The following is a 17,819-nucleotide window of genomic DNA, read 5'->3' as shown; positions in this document are numbered from 1 at the left end:
CAGGGCATGATATGCAAAACAGCCATACATTTTTTTAAATATACTGTAAATATGGAGTGTATGTGCAAACACACATGTTCGCAGAGAGACACTGCTGATCCGATCTGGAGGAGGGAGGGAGGGAGGAAGAGTAATGGGGGGATAAATGTGCAGTTGTGAATCTAGGACAGGTTGGAAGAAGCACTTCTCCAGTTTTTCTCTCTGTGTGGTCCAGTGTTAGTCTGATGCCGATAAAACTTTGTTCACACATGGCAGTGCATCCCTTACCTGCTGAAGGTTAGCGATTTCTCCAGCTCTCCTTCTCTCACATCTGTCTGTCTCAAAGTGGAGTTCCCTCTCCAGTTTGCAGCTGTCATCTCATCTCCATCTCTGCCTCTATCTCTTACTTCTTTTCTTCTCACTTCTTTCGCTGCTTTAGTGCCTTTACAGTTGCCTATAGTGTACATTGCACATCGTTGAGTGTCTGTGTGGCCTCATTGAGTCCCAATTCCTTTTTTTACCACACACGCATACATGTTTATTCTCTCTCACACACACAGAAGTTCATACTTTTGTTTACAGTGTGCTTTGCCTTTTGAGCATGGTGTGAGATTGAACAAGGGGAGGGAGAAGGGAAATCTTTTTCATGTCCTAGTTTCTTTGCAGCGGGGACTATTGGATGTTGTGCTGTGTCCTTCTTAGTTTTGGCTTGGCCCAGCTCGTCAGGAGAGCGAGGATTAATTCTCTCTGGCTGTGTGTGGTTCTTGTGCGAATCGATAGATCCAGTCGCTGCCTATTTGAAAGGGAGGGTACCACGCTGTTTGTTTTGGCGACGGGAGGGCAGTCCCTGTGAAGTAGCATTAACAATACGCACAGCACACCAGAGCAGTCTCAGAACAAAAATTGAGCAAGCAAAGTAAGTAGTCAATAATTGTTTGCATACCTGTATTGGTGTGTGTATGGAAGTGTGTGTATCCAGATTAGGGTCTTTTAATGTGTATATGTGCATGTATGAGAGAGATCATTATAAAGCACTCCGTTGTTAGGGCAGAGCAGCAGTCCGGTCTCTTGGGCTACAGAGGGCTTGATAAAGACTACGGGTCACAATGGCAGAGGGGACTGTCCGTGCCACTGCCTGCTCAGAATCGATAAAGAGCGGGAGCCTCGACGGGCCTGTCAACGCTCACGCCAGTTTGATGCCGGGGTGAGTTGGCCTGTGCACTGCCAAGGTCGGCCGTAGTTATGAAGAGGTCGAGGATTTGGGATAGGTAAACACACTGTCCTCTCCCTGAGAATACAAAGCAGCCTCGACACGGTAACTGTCAGTGAAAAGAGCACACTGACAAAACGAGACCAGGTTGGAGGACAGAGGGAGGGGGAGCGAGACAAAAAGCGAGAGAAGGTTAATGGGAAAGATAGACAGAGAGGAAGAGAATAATAAAGAGAAGCTGTGAGCATACTGTAATAGAAGAGGTAGTGATATAACAAAAAGATAAATCACAAGATTATACAATTAGGCAAAAGGAAAGGTTGCTGTGGCATGGTCGAGTGTTTCAGACTCAGGCTCCAGATTCTGTTGTCTATTTCAACAACACCGAAATGCTATCCCCTCTGTCAAAATGAAGGCTGCTATCTGAAAAAGTACATAATAGTCCAGTTATAATAGCCCAGTTTGTTGAATGAGTGAATCATCCGAGAAGTGCTTGGACAGTGACTGTAATTTCATTGGAGGTGATTATCATTCACTCAAGCAGATGAGTTCATACTTTTCATTCAAAAAGACCAGAAGCTTTCTGCTCATTTCCACGGTGCTGATTAATGCATGCAGTAATTTTAGTTCAATAGAAATGATGGTTTCATATTTCATTAGGAATCTTCCATTTGACTTATTCCAGCTGAGTGTACACAGATTAGTCAACTGATGTTGTTTGATGAGGGGAAGCGTTCGCGTGTTGACAGGACACACTCAGCTCTCACTGAATCCTTCTTTCAAGAATGACAAGAGGCCTGTAAAAAATTAAATGATGGATTACATCTGTGCATCTGATTTCTGACACCATCACACATCTATCTGTCTGTCTATGTACTGGATTGATCTTTCCAAAGAGTCTCTATAACTCAAGATAATGTGTGGATGGATACAAAGTTTATATTTGCATTAATATATTAATATTTTCTTTTGCTAACATTAGATATTTTCACAGCTGAAAGCCATAATTAGCATTCGGCGATCGCGAAAGTTAGCTTATTGCCAGATCTCGCTCTTGTTCCTGAGACAGAAACAAACAACAAAGTTCATTTTCTCCTGATTTTACTGTCAGAATGTTCGGGAGATATGTGGCTTTTAAAAAATGGCTCCAATATTTACTTTGGTGACTATGGGGCAAAAGAATCAGTCATAATCTGTGTTCATGTTCACTTCTCCAATTGGAATCAATAGACTCAGGACCTGCCGCTAGTCTCCTAAAGAGGCGTGGCAGTGGAGAAACCCACTTGACACAAATACAGGAAATTACTCTGAGTTTGGGCGTCTCAGTTCTAAACCGTTTTTGATCTATCTTCTGCTCAATTGTCTTTGAGTTTTTTACTTAACTGGCAATAGTACTACTAGTACAATATTTGAAATAAAAATACTAAAGTTTTTTAAATCAGTCATTTTTCTTACTTCAACTACTTAAAAATGACCAGTACACAAACAAGACTAGAGTCCAATGCTAACCATGCTAGCAGCTCTGTGAGGCTACTCATGCACGGTGGTGCTTTGAGCTAAATGCTAGCATCAACATGCCAACATGCTCACAGTGACAGTGCTAACACATGCCGATGTTTAGCTTGTACAACGTTTAACTTGTTCACCATCATGCCAACATTGGCTTCTTAGCACTGACACAAAGTACAGCTGAGGCTAATGGGAATATCATTTTGCAGGGATTTGGTCTTAAACCAAAGTATTGAACAAATTGAAATTTTGACCTGATGATGGCACTGGATGAAAAGTTAAGCAAAAAGTTATTACTGAAGAAATCCATCCAATAGTCGTTTAGACATTTCAAAACCACAAATGTGAACCACAAGAGCAAAAGTCATTAGGCTCCATCTTCTTGGGACCATCCATTAGTTTTTTAAATATTTCAGTCTGGATCAGAGTGGTGGATAGACCGTCCAATCACTAGAGCCATGCCACTACCATGGCTACTAAAAATTATATTGAATACATGTATTTTCCATTGCATTTCCATCTGCCTAAGAAATACAGTAAGTATACTTTCAGATATGCTTTAGTAAATAGGCAGAACTGCAGATTGACAGCGCCTGTGAGCCTCTACACTGTATACACACAGTGTCCCACATTGATTTTAAATTAAATCTGTCAAATTGCTTTACAGCATAACATTACTTAACAACAGAAAAAACTTGTGGTTGGCTCTGCTCTTTCAGCACAAATCCAGTTCAAGCTTTTGTAGTATCTCTAAACTGTTATAAAGAGCTGCTATGGACTCTCTGCCCTCTTCTTGCTCTTCAAAACAAATGCACAGGAATGGAGGACAAGTACCAATTCGCCTTCTTACACAGAACAGCAGGGTTTTGTAGGGAATGTTGTCTTTACGCAGAGAAAGCTAACAATACCACACAGGTGTCATACAGTACATGTTGTTTTGACAGTAGTCTAATTTTTCTATTCCCAACAGGAGAGGTGCTTCGTCTCGGGAGGATATCAGGCCACACAGTGAACGGTGGCTGGTCATCCTGGAGTTCCTGGTCCCAGTGCAGCAGAGACTGCAGCCGGGGAATCCGCAGCCGGAAGAGGACCTGCAGTAACCCAGAGCCCAAGTACGGAGGTCAGACCTGCCTGGGGCCAGCACAGGAGTATCAGGAGTGTAACATCACCCCTTGTCCAGGTGAGAAATGCACACATATACACATGCTACAAGCCAGTTGTAGTTGCACACATACTTGTACACAAACACAAAACAGAGGACACACAGAGATAAGAACATTCACAAGACCAGATGTCAATTACATAGCCATATCTCGTTTTCACTCACACACAGATAAATAAACACCATACTCAAAATGTTTTCCATTGATTAATGGATAAAAAATGACAGTGACACAATGACTTCAAATCATCAGGAATCATAAAAGAAATCAGTTGCAGATAAAAGGTGTGACTAAGACCCCAATTTACACCAGGAATCAAAGAGACAAACCCTGTGGTATGTAATTACCTTGCTGGGTAATTATACTGCCAGCAATGGGATGCCTTATTTTGTTGTAAAAAGCCCTGAGACAATGCATTTTCAACACTCCTCTAGCGGAAGACTGAGAGAGGAAGGTGTCTAATTAAAAGAATACTCTGTCTGACATGGGAAGTAAGCTGTCTAAATGGAAATCCAATACTTAGTTTGGCATAAAGCACACCTGGTATCCAACACAGGTGCCAAGCAGACAAGCAGGAATGTTGCCTCAGATGATTATTAATCAAGCCCCCTGGAGTAGGGCTTAGGTATCTCACTAAAAGCCTGTATCTACGCATCATCTTTAGCAGACGCAATCTGTCTACATAACTGCTGCCACGCCATAACCAAGAAAAAAAAGGCAAGAGAGTGCTCGGCCATTGATACAATTTTTTACAGCCTGAATTCATTCAGTGAAAGTGCACGCCATTCAGCTCAACAGCTTGAACGCAGTCGCTAACAGGGTAAACTACTATTAGCTGCGATACTTTGGATCTAAGAGCATCACATTTGCTTTGTTCAGGCAGGCTCTGCCTGCATGGATGCCACTAATGTTCCCCTTGAGTAAATTGTCGAGTGAATGTACTTTTCCTTCCCTGCATCACTATGCTAATACATGTAGTACACCTATTCTGGGATGTTGACTATAATAACACCACAGCTACAGTATGTTGATGAACAACTCCGCACTCCTGTCCCCCAAAGGAACAGACTTAACCCAGCCTGAGTAGTAATGAATACTAATGCATACTCAATTAGCACCACTCTGAAAATGAGATATTATTTTGAGGCAGGCAGACCGTGCTGGTAGGCTAATTGTAATCCTCCTATGGCTAATCCATTGCTTTTTAAATGTGTTAGTGCGCTGTGAAGGAGAAGGAGAGAGAAGGTGTTATGCCTACCATCCATCTGTTTTGGAAACAAATGAAACAAATGTTTTTCTTGCGTCCATGCCGGAGATGAGACGATCCGTCATCGAGGGCCAGGAATCGACTTATATGTCGCTTTGTGATAGAGAAATTACACTGAGATGACAAAAAGCATCGGCAACTTCAATTACCTGCACTGTGCTGCCAGCCGTCATCAGGTCTTTAAAAGCAATTCCCAAGTGTTTCCGAAAAGGTAATATGTCTCTGCCACAATGAAGTAAGGTTTTATCCACTTGATTCTAAAGAATGAATGGCCAAAGATTGTCCCCATGTTATTGCTCTTTTTACTCCTCTCTTTTAATTTCTCTGACATATCCCCCTTTTTTTGTCTATTTATGTCTTCTTTGTGTGCTGATGCTGTCACGAATTTTAACATTTGCCACTTGGCGGCACCACATGAAGGAAGGAACAACAACAGCGAATGTGATGCTTCATTTATCTTTATTAATCAGAGAATAGCTTGTTGAGTTCCGGGGGGGTGGGGGGGTCAGGCATTTGCTGCTGGATTAAGCACACTTCCTGTCACTTTAAAACTCTTTCACACACAAACACACACACAAACACACATCTCCAAATTGCTTCATATTTCTGCGTTACACATCGCTGTTTGAAATGGCTTGGAATGACTTCCAATCACTTGATGTTCAGAGAAAATTGTCTTTTCAAATGACCTGGAACCTAAATCCTAGAAAATATGAAAGCACACATTTTAGGGAATATATCCTCCTAGACAACAAGAAACTGAAATGCTGTGACTATTTCCTGTCCTACACCAGTTACAGAAGTAGAAAATGTCCATGCAAATATAATCATTCAGTTTTCTAAGCATCAACATGTACAATATGACACTGATATTTCGGCTTAGTGGACGGCAGCTGGTCATGCTGGTCTTCATGGTCCAAGTGTTCTGTGACGTGTGGAGGAGGACACTACATGAGGACGCGCACCTGCAGCAACCCCTCGCCGGCTTACGGAGGGGACATATGCCTGGGCCTGCACACTGAGGAGGCACTGTGCAACACACAATCCTGTCCAGGTACACACACACACACACACACACACACACACACACACACACAGTGATAAGCAGCTTAGGGCTCTGACTCGGCCACCAATCCATCACAGGTTCATTGATTATTTTCTTTAGTCTCACCCGGCCCCCTCAGAGGACACTCATGCATGACTAAAATGCAGCTGAGGGTGCACACATTTCATACACGCACAAATATATGGACACACACTGGACATGCTGTGAAATATACCATCATTGCCATTTCCAGAGAGCTGGTCCAGCTGGTCGGAGTGGTCCCGCTGTGACTCCAACAGCGCCCAGATGCGTGTGCGTCACTGTGATGTCCTGTTTCCCACTGGAAACCAGTGCTCAGGAAACAACAGCGAGACCAGGCCATGCTCCCCTGACTCCAATTTAATACCAGGTGACCACACACACACACACGCACGTACGCACGCATACACACACACACACACACACTCAAATATACATCCGTCTATGTGCACACAGACAAGCTTCCTCTCATCAGGAATGTCTTGCGCACTCATGCATGACTTAACACACAACGTTGAGCACACACACTCAATCTGCACCACCCACCCACCACCATATGCCCACAGTGGTAATTCTGTTCATTTCCAAGAATCCTGTGATAATGAAATACGTTAGTGATCCCTCTAAGGGACTCATTTCAGGTCGGAGGTCAGGTTCAGCGACAGGGCAACACTTTTGGGAATGGTTGAGATTAGTGTCTTGCTCAAGGACTCCTGAGTGCGGAAGGTGATTACACGAGGGCGTGAACCCGGGTGCTACACTTAAGGGCAGTCCCCTACTCATTTCAACAACACGAGTTCATATATTAGTTTCATTATGAGCTTAGAAAGTCTTGTCAGGCCATGCAAAAAGCACTTACACCAGCAGTTTTGCTTTTTTATGTAGGGAAGGAAAGGGGGAAATGGCTCCTGTGTGCTGTTTTCTGTTAAGCATTTTAAATTATTAATTTTTTTACTATATTCTGGTATCCATGTTTGTGTGATAATTTGCCATTTAATAATGCAACCTTTTTCCTAATGAGAGTCTTTGCAGTGTTACTGTAAGTAGACAGTGTGTCCCACAGCTTTTCTGTTGTTAAAAATGCTGAACAATTGTTAACAATGCAAGTACAATAATAATAATGAGATCTCGCAGGGGAAGGCTGAAATAAAAAATAAAAGGAGTCAGAAAAAAAATAAAATAAAAGTACCTCCACTGCCCTGCTGTCCCAAAAAAGTCAGAGGTTTTAGAAGGACTTTCTGAAGTACATATGAAATACATACACACACATATCTCACACACACCATTAGTATTGATATCTGCTCAGACAGGCATCTCCCTATTTACAGACAGTAATGTGAGACACCCTCGAGCATTGATCTGTGCTGCACAGAGCTCATTAAAACTCCTCCCACAAACAAAGGATTCTTATGTAATTAACATTTCATCACTGAACACTGAAACTGCTATACAATCTTTGTATATTTGGAAAAGTTCTTTATCCATGGATAGAGTCCTGGATTGGATACACTTCATTCACAATCATTAATTATTAGATTAAAATAAACATTTGATTGAAACATAAATTTGTAACCTCTCTGAATTAATTAGCAGGGATATAATAGTCATGAAAACCCTTCACAGATCTTTTGAGAATTACCCATTTGCCTTTATACCTTATCATCAATCCCCTTTAATGGAAAAGGTAGTCCGTTAAGGTTAGTTAGATACGTCTTGTACTTCATTTCAGTTAATGAGAGCTGATACTTTTCATAAACCATCCAGGTGCCACAGCCGCGATTAACTGGTGGAGTTTTTACGATAATCTGTTCCATATTGAATACAGCTTTCTTCTCCACGCTCACCTTCAAGGGTACAATTTGTCAAGCTAACAGGGGTGTATATGGTTTTTGGCCCTAATTATGCTGCCTTGTGCTTTTTCTTCTTTTCAGAAGTCTCCATTGCACGCTCGAGTCAGGAGGAAAGGCGGTGTGGAGGTAATTTGTGTGTGTGTGTGTGTGTGTGTGTGTGTGTGTGTGTGTGTGTGTGTGTGTGTGTGGTGTGTGTGTGTGTGTGTGTGTGTGTGTGTGTGTGTGTGTGTGTGTGTGTGTGTGTAAGAGAGAGAGGTGAGGATAACACCTGGCATTGCATGTACAGTATCTTTGGCTATATGACAATATAGCTTTCCAATCCTTCTTAACGCACATAGATTACATGCAGACATTAAAGAAAAATGGTGATCTGATCATATCTGGAGGAAGTCGTAGTTGCACGGGATGAAATTTGTCAAGTTATTCAAGTTCATGATTTCCTCCAAAAAAGAATAACATAATTTTAAGTAGCACAGTAGACTGTTTAAGTCTTATGCATATATACTGTTTGGAGTGCTGCAGATGGTTTATCGCAAACCTTAATTTACTTCGTCTATACAGTATATTCCACAGTTCTGAAAAACACCATGGGGAATGACCAAAACAATAGTTTTTCATTTCCTCAGTTACAGTTGTAGTCTGAGTGAATCAATAAAGTCACTTTTAACATTGTTGTTCTACTGCCTAGCTGCAACAATCCAGATATGAGACTGCTCCGAGTTTATAAAAATGCAGAAAGACTAATCCAAGTTGCCTTAGACAGGCACCCTGCACCCACAGCAATAAGCTAGATGAGGAGAAGCAAGGCTTTAAGGACCTTTTGTGCCCTGTGTTTTGCCTCTTACACAGGCTACAGGCTGCTCCTCCTGTCATTATTTAGCTTGGTGGAGGCTGGATACAGAATGCGAGGAAGATCTGCAGTGTGCTCAAGGCACAAACAAACAATTGTTCTCACCTATACGTCTTTTTGAACATAAATAATAGCCAGTAGAGGAAAGTGCTCTGGCCTGTATTTCATAAACTTGTATTTTAGTTGATTTATGTCTTTATCCATAAAACATGATGTTCAGTAGGGATAGTGCATTAATAATACAGAAACCATACGCAGCATATTTTTTTATTATATTAGACTACCATTATTTTGGTAGAATGATTGCTTATTAAGCTAGCTAATTGCTTAATATATCAGTATTAATATATCTTTATATGTATTATATTATATATTTTACTCTTTTATTTTTGGCAACAGACACCTCTGAAGTTAAGTACATTGGCCATGCTTGAAGGAAAAAGATGTTGGATTCATATTTGACAGCTGAGGACAAATTCTTACTGCAATTATAGCCCATGTGTACAATATCTAGATGAAAGTTGAATGTCACTTACTTACTTCCACATCTTCCTCCTCATCTATACAGCCGGTCCCACTAGCACACAGTAAGAACAAAGAGAAAAAGACTAAGAAGAAAAAGCTGTCCTTTTTATTGTAGAACACTGCATCATTATCATATCAACAGCAGCTTCAGTTACCACTTACACTTTTGTGAATTGACAGAGAATTACCTCCATTGTCCTTCTCACCCTTCATTTCTTCTTCCAGACTTCAACCTCTTCCACATGATCGCTGTGGGGCTCAGCAGCTCCATCCTCGGCTGTCTGGTTACCCTGCTGGTCTACTCGTACTGCCAACGCTACCAGCAGCAGTCGCACGACGCCACCGTCATCCACCCCATTTCAGCTGCACCGCTCAACACCAGCATCACCAACCACATCAACAAACTGGACAAATACGACTCGGTGGAAGCCATCAAGGTCTGTGGACAGGTTTGCACTGGGGTTCACTGCGGGTCACGCCTGACTGATCTCCGGATGTGTAACAAAAAAATTCCATTTCCTTACTGTTTGACTTAATCAATTGATGTCACAATCCCGCTCCCAGTCAGTGAGCAACGGTTTGCCTCTTACTCCAGTGTCAGTTGTGATTAAATACACTTTTTACTGCATGAATCTCACTGTCACACCACCTCCTGTCGTGCACTGACACTCTCTAGTCGTGTAACAGATAGGCAGTTGTGCGTACACTTCTCTCCGTGTGCTCCTCTGCTGTGTGTCTCAGTGTGTGACTTTGTTCTGTGTCAGTGGTCATACACTGCTTTCTCATAACATACTTTTGCAATTACCTATCAGTGCGTGGGTAGGTAATCAGGGAAGATGCTCTGTATCTGCACATTTCCCTGCTTAGACAGGCTTTGTGTCATTATTGCATCCTAAATTGCAGACGCACCAGAGCCAGTGACAGAGATCCAGCTACAAACAAGCCTCTTATCCACTGATTCATCAGGCCTTTAGTGCCAGACTGAGCTGGTGATTAGTGATGTCCACAGCTTCCCCATGCCACAGCTGGGTTTTTTTCAAGGGTCTCCACTGCTCTGTATTAAAGGGAATTTCAATCACTCTAACAACCTGTGCATTTTTTACCCAAAAAAAGGAGCTTTAAAGTAATCTTGTATCATGATTTTATACCAATAAAAGAACTTGCCAAATTGCATTTGTAATATAGCCTGGCACTAGCTGTCCACTTAAAGGCTCTTGCACCCATTGGTCTTCCTGTTGATAAGCAGCTATTGGATATGCAATGCTACATGGCATAAAGCTGCCCTCCTTACTGTTCACAATAAGTTCACAATAATTCACAATAATAAAGGTGGCAGATTTACTTTTTGAAATAATACTTTTATAATTATATATATAATTATAATTACTTTTAATAATAGGGAATTTTATTTTAAACTGATGTATAAAATAGAAGGTTTCTTATTCCTAGCTGGCTATTATTAGCTGTTGCTAGCTAGCTTACTCTACTTATGTTAGCTTAATGTGTTGTTTATTTCTCTGGCTGACTTTTTCACATTTCCAGCTGACTCACTTTCTACACAAGTCCTAAGTATGCATTTAATGGCTAAGTAATTTACATGATATTGCACCAAAAGACTGAGGCTAAAGCTGCATGTCCCAGGCAAAACGTCAGCATCCTCACCAGACAGTTGATGATGTGGGTTTTTATATAGCAATGTGTAGCTAGTTAGTCCCTAGTATTATATGTGTGGTAAGGAATAATGTAAGACCTGACTGTTGATTTGTTTAAATAAATACTCAGATGCTACACAGTAATCTACATGTACATTAGAGCAGACAAACACATTGTTTCCTCACACTTTTGCTCTTGTGTTTTTGGTTTTGAACAGACTAGAAAAAAAAACACCCTCCAAACTAAAATTACTTTTCTACAGCCCCATACGCACACTTCAAAATGTAAAGAAATTCAAAGCTCTACAGACCGGCGGTGTCTAATGCCATTGTGAAGGCTATGATTTAACAATCACTGTCCAGGGGAGGGGTTTAGCACGCAATCAATTTTCAGTTTTACACTGAAACTCAGCTTGGTCTTGTAACTTGATTTTACTGCAATACTGATAAATCAGCATTTTTAGGCAGGTTTTATTTTCATTTGTTTGATTTCCTGTCAGAGTAAGTCTTCAATATCACGACATATATTATAAAGTAAGTGAATACCTGGATCTCTGTTTGGAAAAACTACTTCTCAGATATGAGAGTGTTTTGTAAAACTGCCACAGAGTGAGAACAGATCCTTTGCCTCAGAGAAAACATCTCCAAATGTAATTTCATTGCAGAATAAAGGTGTGAGGAGCGTTCATCTGTCATGCAATTACAGTCAGGAACATAGAGCATAATTCAGTTAGTCCTATTGCAAAAAGAGGCGGATATGAATATAGACAGACCATGTGAAAATACAAAAGGAGCTGCATGACAAATGAACACTGTCTAATTCTCCAAAAGCACATTCTGCCTCCAACCCTCACTCACTGAGCCTAAAACGTTTGGATGTTGATGTGAATTTTCAACCATTAAATGTGCAACACCGTAATATGCCTCTTTTGAGCGTTTATAGGGAGGAATGATGAACACCTGATGCCACATTTCAGAGTTTTTTTGGCTCAAATCCTGATGTTGATGAATCATTATTATTATTATGCACAATGTATCACAGATACCCTACTGGTTTCTTGGCCAACTGGAGTACAATATTTTCAACAGTCTTGTTTAGGATCACAAACCTAAGTCACCATGTACAGTAGCTGCAGTTGTATGTACAGCTGATCCTATTTTCAGACTAAGACAGAATATGGCCTTAGGGTTTCTTTGAGGATGACTCTTGCCCATTCCTCTCCTCCTTGCAGCCAGATGTGTCGGTACTCTTGCCTTTGGATGACCCCGCCATGCACCAGCCTCTCTCTGCTAACATGGGGGTGTCCATGCGTGGCCTGGAGATTTTCTACTAACCTCTGACCTCTACAACATCTCGCCTATTGACCCCCTTCCCAACAACTCTTTGACCCTAAGCACTACTACTTCCTCTTCCCCACCGTGTCCCGCCATACCACTTCCTGTGGCACTTCCTGTGTGTGGCAGGTTGGAGTACAGACTCTAGTTTCTCTTTCTCTGCTCAGACACCTTCATCCCCCCCCCCCCCCTTCTCCCACCTGGCTTGTGAGAAGGCAGTGTATGCCTCCCTAATTTTTCTCTTTCAACAAGTGCAACCATTTGCATGTTTTTTTCATGTTTGTCTTTCTTGTTTTGTCCTCTATTTCTACTTGATGGTGTGATGTGATGAATTGAGACAGAAAATTCATTGTGATGCTCTTTTTATTATGCTCCTCTGTTACCTCTCTATCACTAATGCCACTTCCTAGTTTAACCACATTTTGTTTACTGCACCAAAAACGGTGTAATCATTCTTCAGCCAATTAAAGAGGTTTAAGGCAAGAAGACATAGTAGATGATGCTAACAAGCATCGTAGCACAGCTGTTTAGAAGCAGCCATGGGGCCACCTGCAGAGACATATAACCGTCTCCGGGGCTGCGGGAGTGTTGATTACATTCCCTTTGTGTGCAAATCACATAATGGGAAAGAGGCAAAATATATGAGTTTTTTGTCCAGCACACTTGTTCCCTATCAGTGTCAGTTGGAAACATCCATCAACGGCAAATGCAACATCATCAAGTGTTCAATTACACTGCCCCAAGGGACTCCCAGCACACACTCTCTGCAACAGACTGCATATAAACGCATTTATTTGCCAAATTGCTGATGTTGTATTGAGCATCACATCAGAAGCTCATTCCATGTTTACTATGTCACGCAGGGACAGAGAAGATGCCCCCATGGCTCTTCCTTATTGTTTAACAGAAAAGACAATCTCTCTTGATCGATTTTTATGGCTTATTATTTTTAATTGGAGGGCCATAAAAAGTGCTGATGCAGGGTATTAGAGATGACAGAGATGGACATACGGACACGCATCAAAGTAATTTAGCCCTGTGGTGGCTTATAATTTTTCCAGCCTGTTTGCAAATGCTTTGACCTTGCTCTGTAAAATGTACGTATGTTTCATTCACTGAGCGGCCTCGCATTTCTGTTGCTCCTTTTTTTTTTTTTTAGATAGATTTGCTTTTACCTTGCCATCTGGACTGAATGATCACTTGATCCATGTGTCGCAAACAAGTCCATACTGACTCCTCTCCCTTTCCACCTTTTTTATCCACAGGCCTTCAACAAAAACAATCTGATTCTGGAGGAAAGAAATAAGTACTTCAACCCACAGCTTGCCGGAAAGACATATACCAATGCATATTTCACCGACCTCAACACCTACGATGACTATTAAGCCTCGAATCGGCAGTTCAGACTCCATACCATAGCGGGGACACCAACCCTATCATCCATTTTGACTGTATTCTTTTGTTTGTGCTTTGTATTGAGATTCGTGACACCATGCGTGGGATAGTCCCACTCTCAGACTCTATGGCAGCTGGTATGTAGTGAAAACCCAGACACAAAGTGTTGCCAACAGATGGAAAAGCCCACTTTCTCTCAGGTGCCTTGGGGTACACTTGGAAAGGTACATTTTGGGGGACAAATCTTGCCTTGACTCTCACTGAGAAACAGACAACTGGATTTCCCAATTTGGACAAAAAATGGAAAAATAAGAACTCAACTCAAAGAGACTGTGGGAAATGTGATCCCCTTTCAACTTTCCTGTGACGCCTCTAAAACAGACCTGTATTTGTAATGATGGGAAATGACTACAAAGCCGCTTTGCATGACTTCATCTGACGTGTTTTCTCTGGCTTTCTGTTTTGTTGTGTTTTTTTTGCATGATTGATTGCATTCCAGGGTTTGGAGACTTGCAAGCATTTTTTTGTTGTTGTTGCTGGTCTTAAGTTCAGGACTGGTTTTGGAAGTCATAAAAAACAAAGACTTGTGGTAATGCCTGATTGCTTTTACCATATACTGCTGCAGCAATCTCCAGATGGATCAATCTAGAATCAGGATGTAGATATTTGAATTGTGGTCAAGTCTGTCCACTTTTTATTTTTTATTTTTATTTTCTGTTACAGGCTCTAGCAGCTCGCAGTGATTGAACTTTCAGTGTAGCATTTATCTTGCTTTCTCTCTTTTTTGTTGCTTTTAAAAGTTTTACATATGTTTTGTACAGGATGTTAAGTTTGAAGCCTATGTCTGTAGTTTTTCTAAATGCATTTATTCAATGTCTCAAGTGTTTAAAGAATAATAAAACATTTCCTTTTGAAAAGAAAAAAAGTTTATGTGCATTCTAAACAATTAGGAATATTCATATCAGCCTGCATCAAGTTCAGTCGTTGTCACCGTACTTTTTATATTTTTTGTAAAAGAAAAAATAATGTTTTTGAATTTTGATAGTGTTCGCTATTCCTTTGGCTTCTGAGTTAAATATGTAATTTGTGAAAGCAGGATGTTAATGGCATTTAATGTACAGATGGAGCGTAGCAAATACTACTCTCCTAAAACCCGACACGGGTGCTACCCATATCCTATAAGATGAAATACATTCATCAAGTTGAGATATTTTTGTTCAGAGTGTATAACCAAATATTAGGTTATTCAATCGTTCAGTTGCAACTAACTCTTTTTACATGTTTGCTTGTGTTACTGTGCATAAATTAAAAACTGCTTCGTACACAAAGACTTGTCAGAGTGTGAGTTATACGGATTCATTTTATTAATATCTCATTTGTAAAGCTTTGATGTCTCGTAACATTTTACTGTATCTGCAGCTCTTATGAATGACCTGAAGATGGCTTCAACTATACTGACAGCAGTGATATAAAGCACTCAGTTACAAATGTGGGACACTTCTGTCCTGTGTGGTTTCCTCTGACAACTTTGGAGACTTTGATGTTGCTTGAGCAAAACACTGTAAAACCACAGCACGCTGAGCACACACACCAGCACTTCATAAATCACTCAAAACCAGAGTAGGCGACTTCCTCCACCTGATTTTTTAAAGGAGTCTTCAGCATGGCCCTGCAGTGACAAATGGCATCAGCAGCAGTGGAAGGATACCTGAAGGATACAAATCGTGCCAGGTAGCAGGATAAAGGTGGAGGGGGTGCCGTCTGAAGTCCAAACTCTAATCTGTATGATGGGGTGTTACACCACACACTGTGCTGTTCTCCATCAACCTTCAACCTGACGTCCCATCTGTGTGTTGAGGGTAATGGAGGGGGTGTTATTAATCACCCCGCTGTTTGGTTGGTTGGAGGGAGGGAGGGGGTGGGGGGGTGCTGATCTAGCCCAATGTGTGGCCTAGCGCTGGCTGGCTCCAGAGAATCAATCTCTCTACCTTGAGTTTATTCTTTCTACCTAAGGTAGCAATGCAGACGCACAGATGGTTGTATATGCACACATATGGGGAGGTTGTGCAAGTGTGTACGCACATGTAAATGTCTGATAAAGGTTGGAAAAGTGGTGTGAGCAGCTGCAGAAGTATGCATTTCTCTCTCAATATTGGTTCTCCTCAAAACATTGACCTCACCAAACTTTGATTGATGAATCGTCATTGGATGCACACATAATGAATATTTCTTGCGCGCGCACACACACACACACACCTACTGCCAGCAGGGTGAATCTTCCTTTAGCACTCTGCTGGCAACATGATCTATGCAGCTCGTAGTCAGTCAGACATATGTGACATTCCACTTTGACAGCAAGGCTGAGGACAATGAATGACTTTCCCAAAGTGGCATTTAAGGACCGCTAAAGGTCAAAGCTAAAGGTCACAAGAGCAGGGCTTGTGCCTGTCAGAGAAACTGACTGCGTGAGTGCTTCCATGTGTATGAAGAAGTCAAAAGTGTCAAGAGATGTGACTCGCAGCATGAGGTGAACTACCAGCTGCATATTGTTTGTGTAGAAGCAAGGGCCAAATCCTCACTCAGACTTTGGGGGGACTGAGACTGTGGAGAGAGTGTGTGTGTGTGTGTGTGTGTGTGTGTGTGTGTGTGTGTGTGTGTGTGTGTGTGTGTGTGTGTGTGTGTGTGTGTGTGTGAGTGAGTGTGTGTGTGTGTGTATATTGTTTACATTTCACTTTGTTGAATATTACTTTTAAGTGTCTCTGTAACCGATTATTCCCGCGGGCGGGTACTATCACCTGACCGTTTTATCTCATCTCAATACTTACTATACTACTTACATACTATACCAGTGCACTGCATACTGACACAGTGTGAGAAAGGCAAGGGAGAGACTGTTTTACCTCAGACACCCCTGAGCAAATTCCACGTATCCCCTCAAATACTGAGAAATTTCTACTCATTGAGAGCATCCTGCCAGGGAACATCACGGCCTGGTACGGAAACAGCACTGAACAGGACCGCAAGGCCCTGCAGAGAATGGTTCGTTCAGCTTAACACATGACCTACCCTGCCTAAAGAATATTTACACCAGGCACTGCTAGAAAAAAGCTAGGAGATTTTTTTTTTACCAACCGTAGCTTTAAATGGACATTACTTTGTGTTTTTTACATGTTGGTCAGTAGAAAATTACGACAAGTACAACAATGTCACTTAAGAGTATAATCAAATTATGGTAATATATTTACAAAACAGCTAAACTGACAATAGTTGTATATATAAAATGGACATTCATATTCAAGTCTTACTAAAGATTCCAAATATAATCTCTACTATATGGTAATATTGACAAAAATATTGACCAATGAACATACCATATGGAGTATGAAAGCTCTGCTACCACAATTTTTTGAATACTTGTTTGACTGATACCCTTGTGATGTGATTTGAATATAAAATGTGTTTAATATAAATAGCTTTCCCCCAATATGAGCCAGGCTTCTCCGTGCAAGTAACCATTCTGCTCATGAAGCATTCAGGAGCTCTGTTAATTAGCAGCCTGTATACAGAGGCCACTGAGTGGCAAACAAGGTGAGTGAGTGAGATTGTTCCTGTCAGGCTAGTAACAGAGCGTGAACATCCCATTAAACACCTCTTTTCCTCTCGAGACCAGATTTTCTCTCATTCACCTGGATCACTGTGCTTTAGACTGAGCTTTCAGCACCTTCCTGAGCATATATACAAATGCCCCAAAAATGATGTAAGTGTCAACTGCAGCTGCTGTTGTTATTCAGTGCCAGTGGTTAATCCAGCCAAAGCCATTCTGTCATTTGTTGTGGGGTGAATCAGTTGAGTCTGGGACGAGACCCCATGCAGGCAGTGCAGCACTGAAAAAATGCTTTCAGGGGAAAACCCAGTGATAAATCTATGCTGTTGCAATATGTTTGTATGAGCTTTGAGAAGTGATGGATGTAGATGTTGACTAAACAACCCCAGGGAAGAC

General features: G+C 41.4%; 1 protein-coding gene across 2 annotated transcripts in view; it reads left to right on the top strand.

Annotated features, from left to right (window-relative positions):
- sema5a (sema domain, seven thrombospondin repeats (type 1 and type 1-like), transmembrane domain (TM) and short cytoplasmic domain, (semaphorin) 5A) overlaps positions 1-15,141 on the top strand; it is a 110,652-nt gene extending 95,511 nt beyond the window's left edge. For both annotated transcript variants that reach the window (XM_078280715.1, XM_078280716.1), the window contains exons 17-22: positions 3,669-3,878; positions 6,012-6,182; positions 6,427-6,582; positions 8,144-8,188; positions 9,663-9,874; positions 13,690-15,141. In XM_078280715.1, coding sequence (XP_078136841.1) covers positions 3,669-3,878; positions 6,012-6,182; positions 6,427-6,582; positions 8,144-8,188; positions 9,663-9,874; positions 13,690-13,809 — 914 coding nt within the window. In that variant the 3' untranslated portion in view covers positions 13,810-15,141. The remainder of the gene's footprint in view (positions 1-3,668; positions 3,879-6,011; positions 6,183-6,426; positions 6,583-8,143; positions 8,189-9,662; positions 9,875-13,689) is intronic.
- The last annotated feature ends 2,678 nt before the right edge of the window (positions 15,142-17,819 follow it).

Source organism: Sander vitreus, chromosome 22 (assembly GCF_031162955.1).
Source record: "Sander vitreus isolate 19-12246 chromosome 22, sanVit1, whole genome shotgun sequence".
Taxonomy (NCBI): domain Eukaryota; kingdom Metazoa; phylum Chordata; class Actinopteri; order Perciformes; family Percidae; genus Sander; species Sander vitreus.
This window is presented reverse-complemented; position numbering and strand designations above follow the sequence as displayed.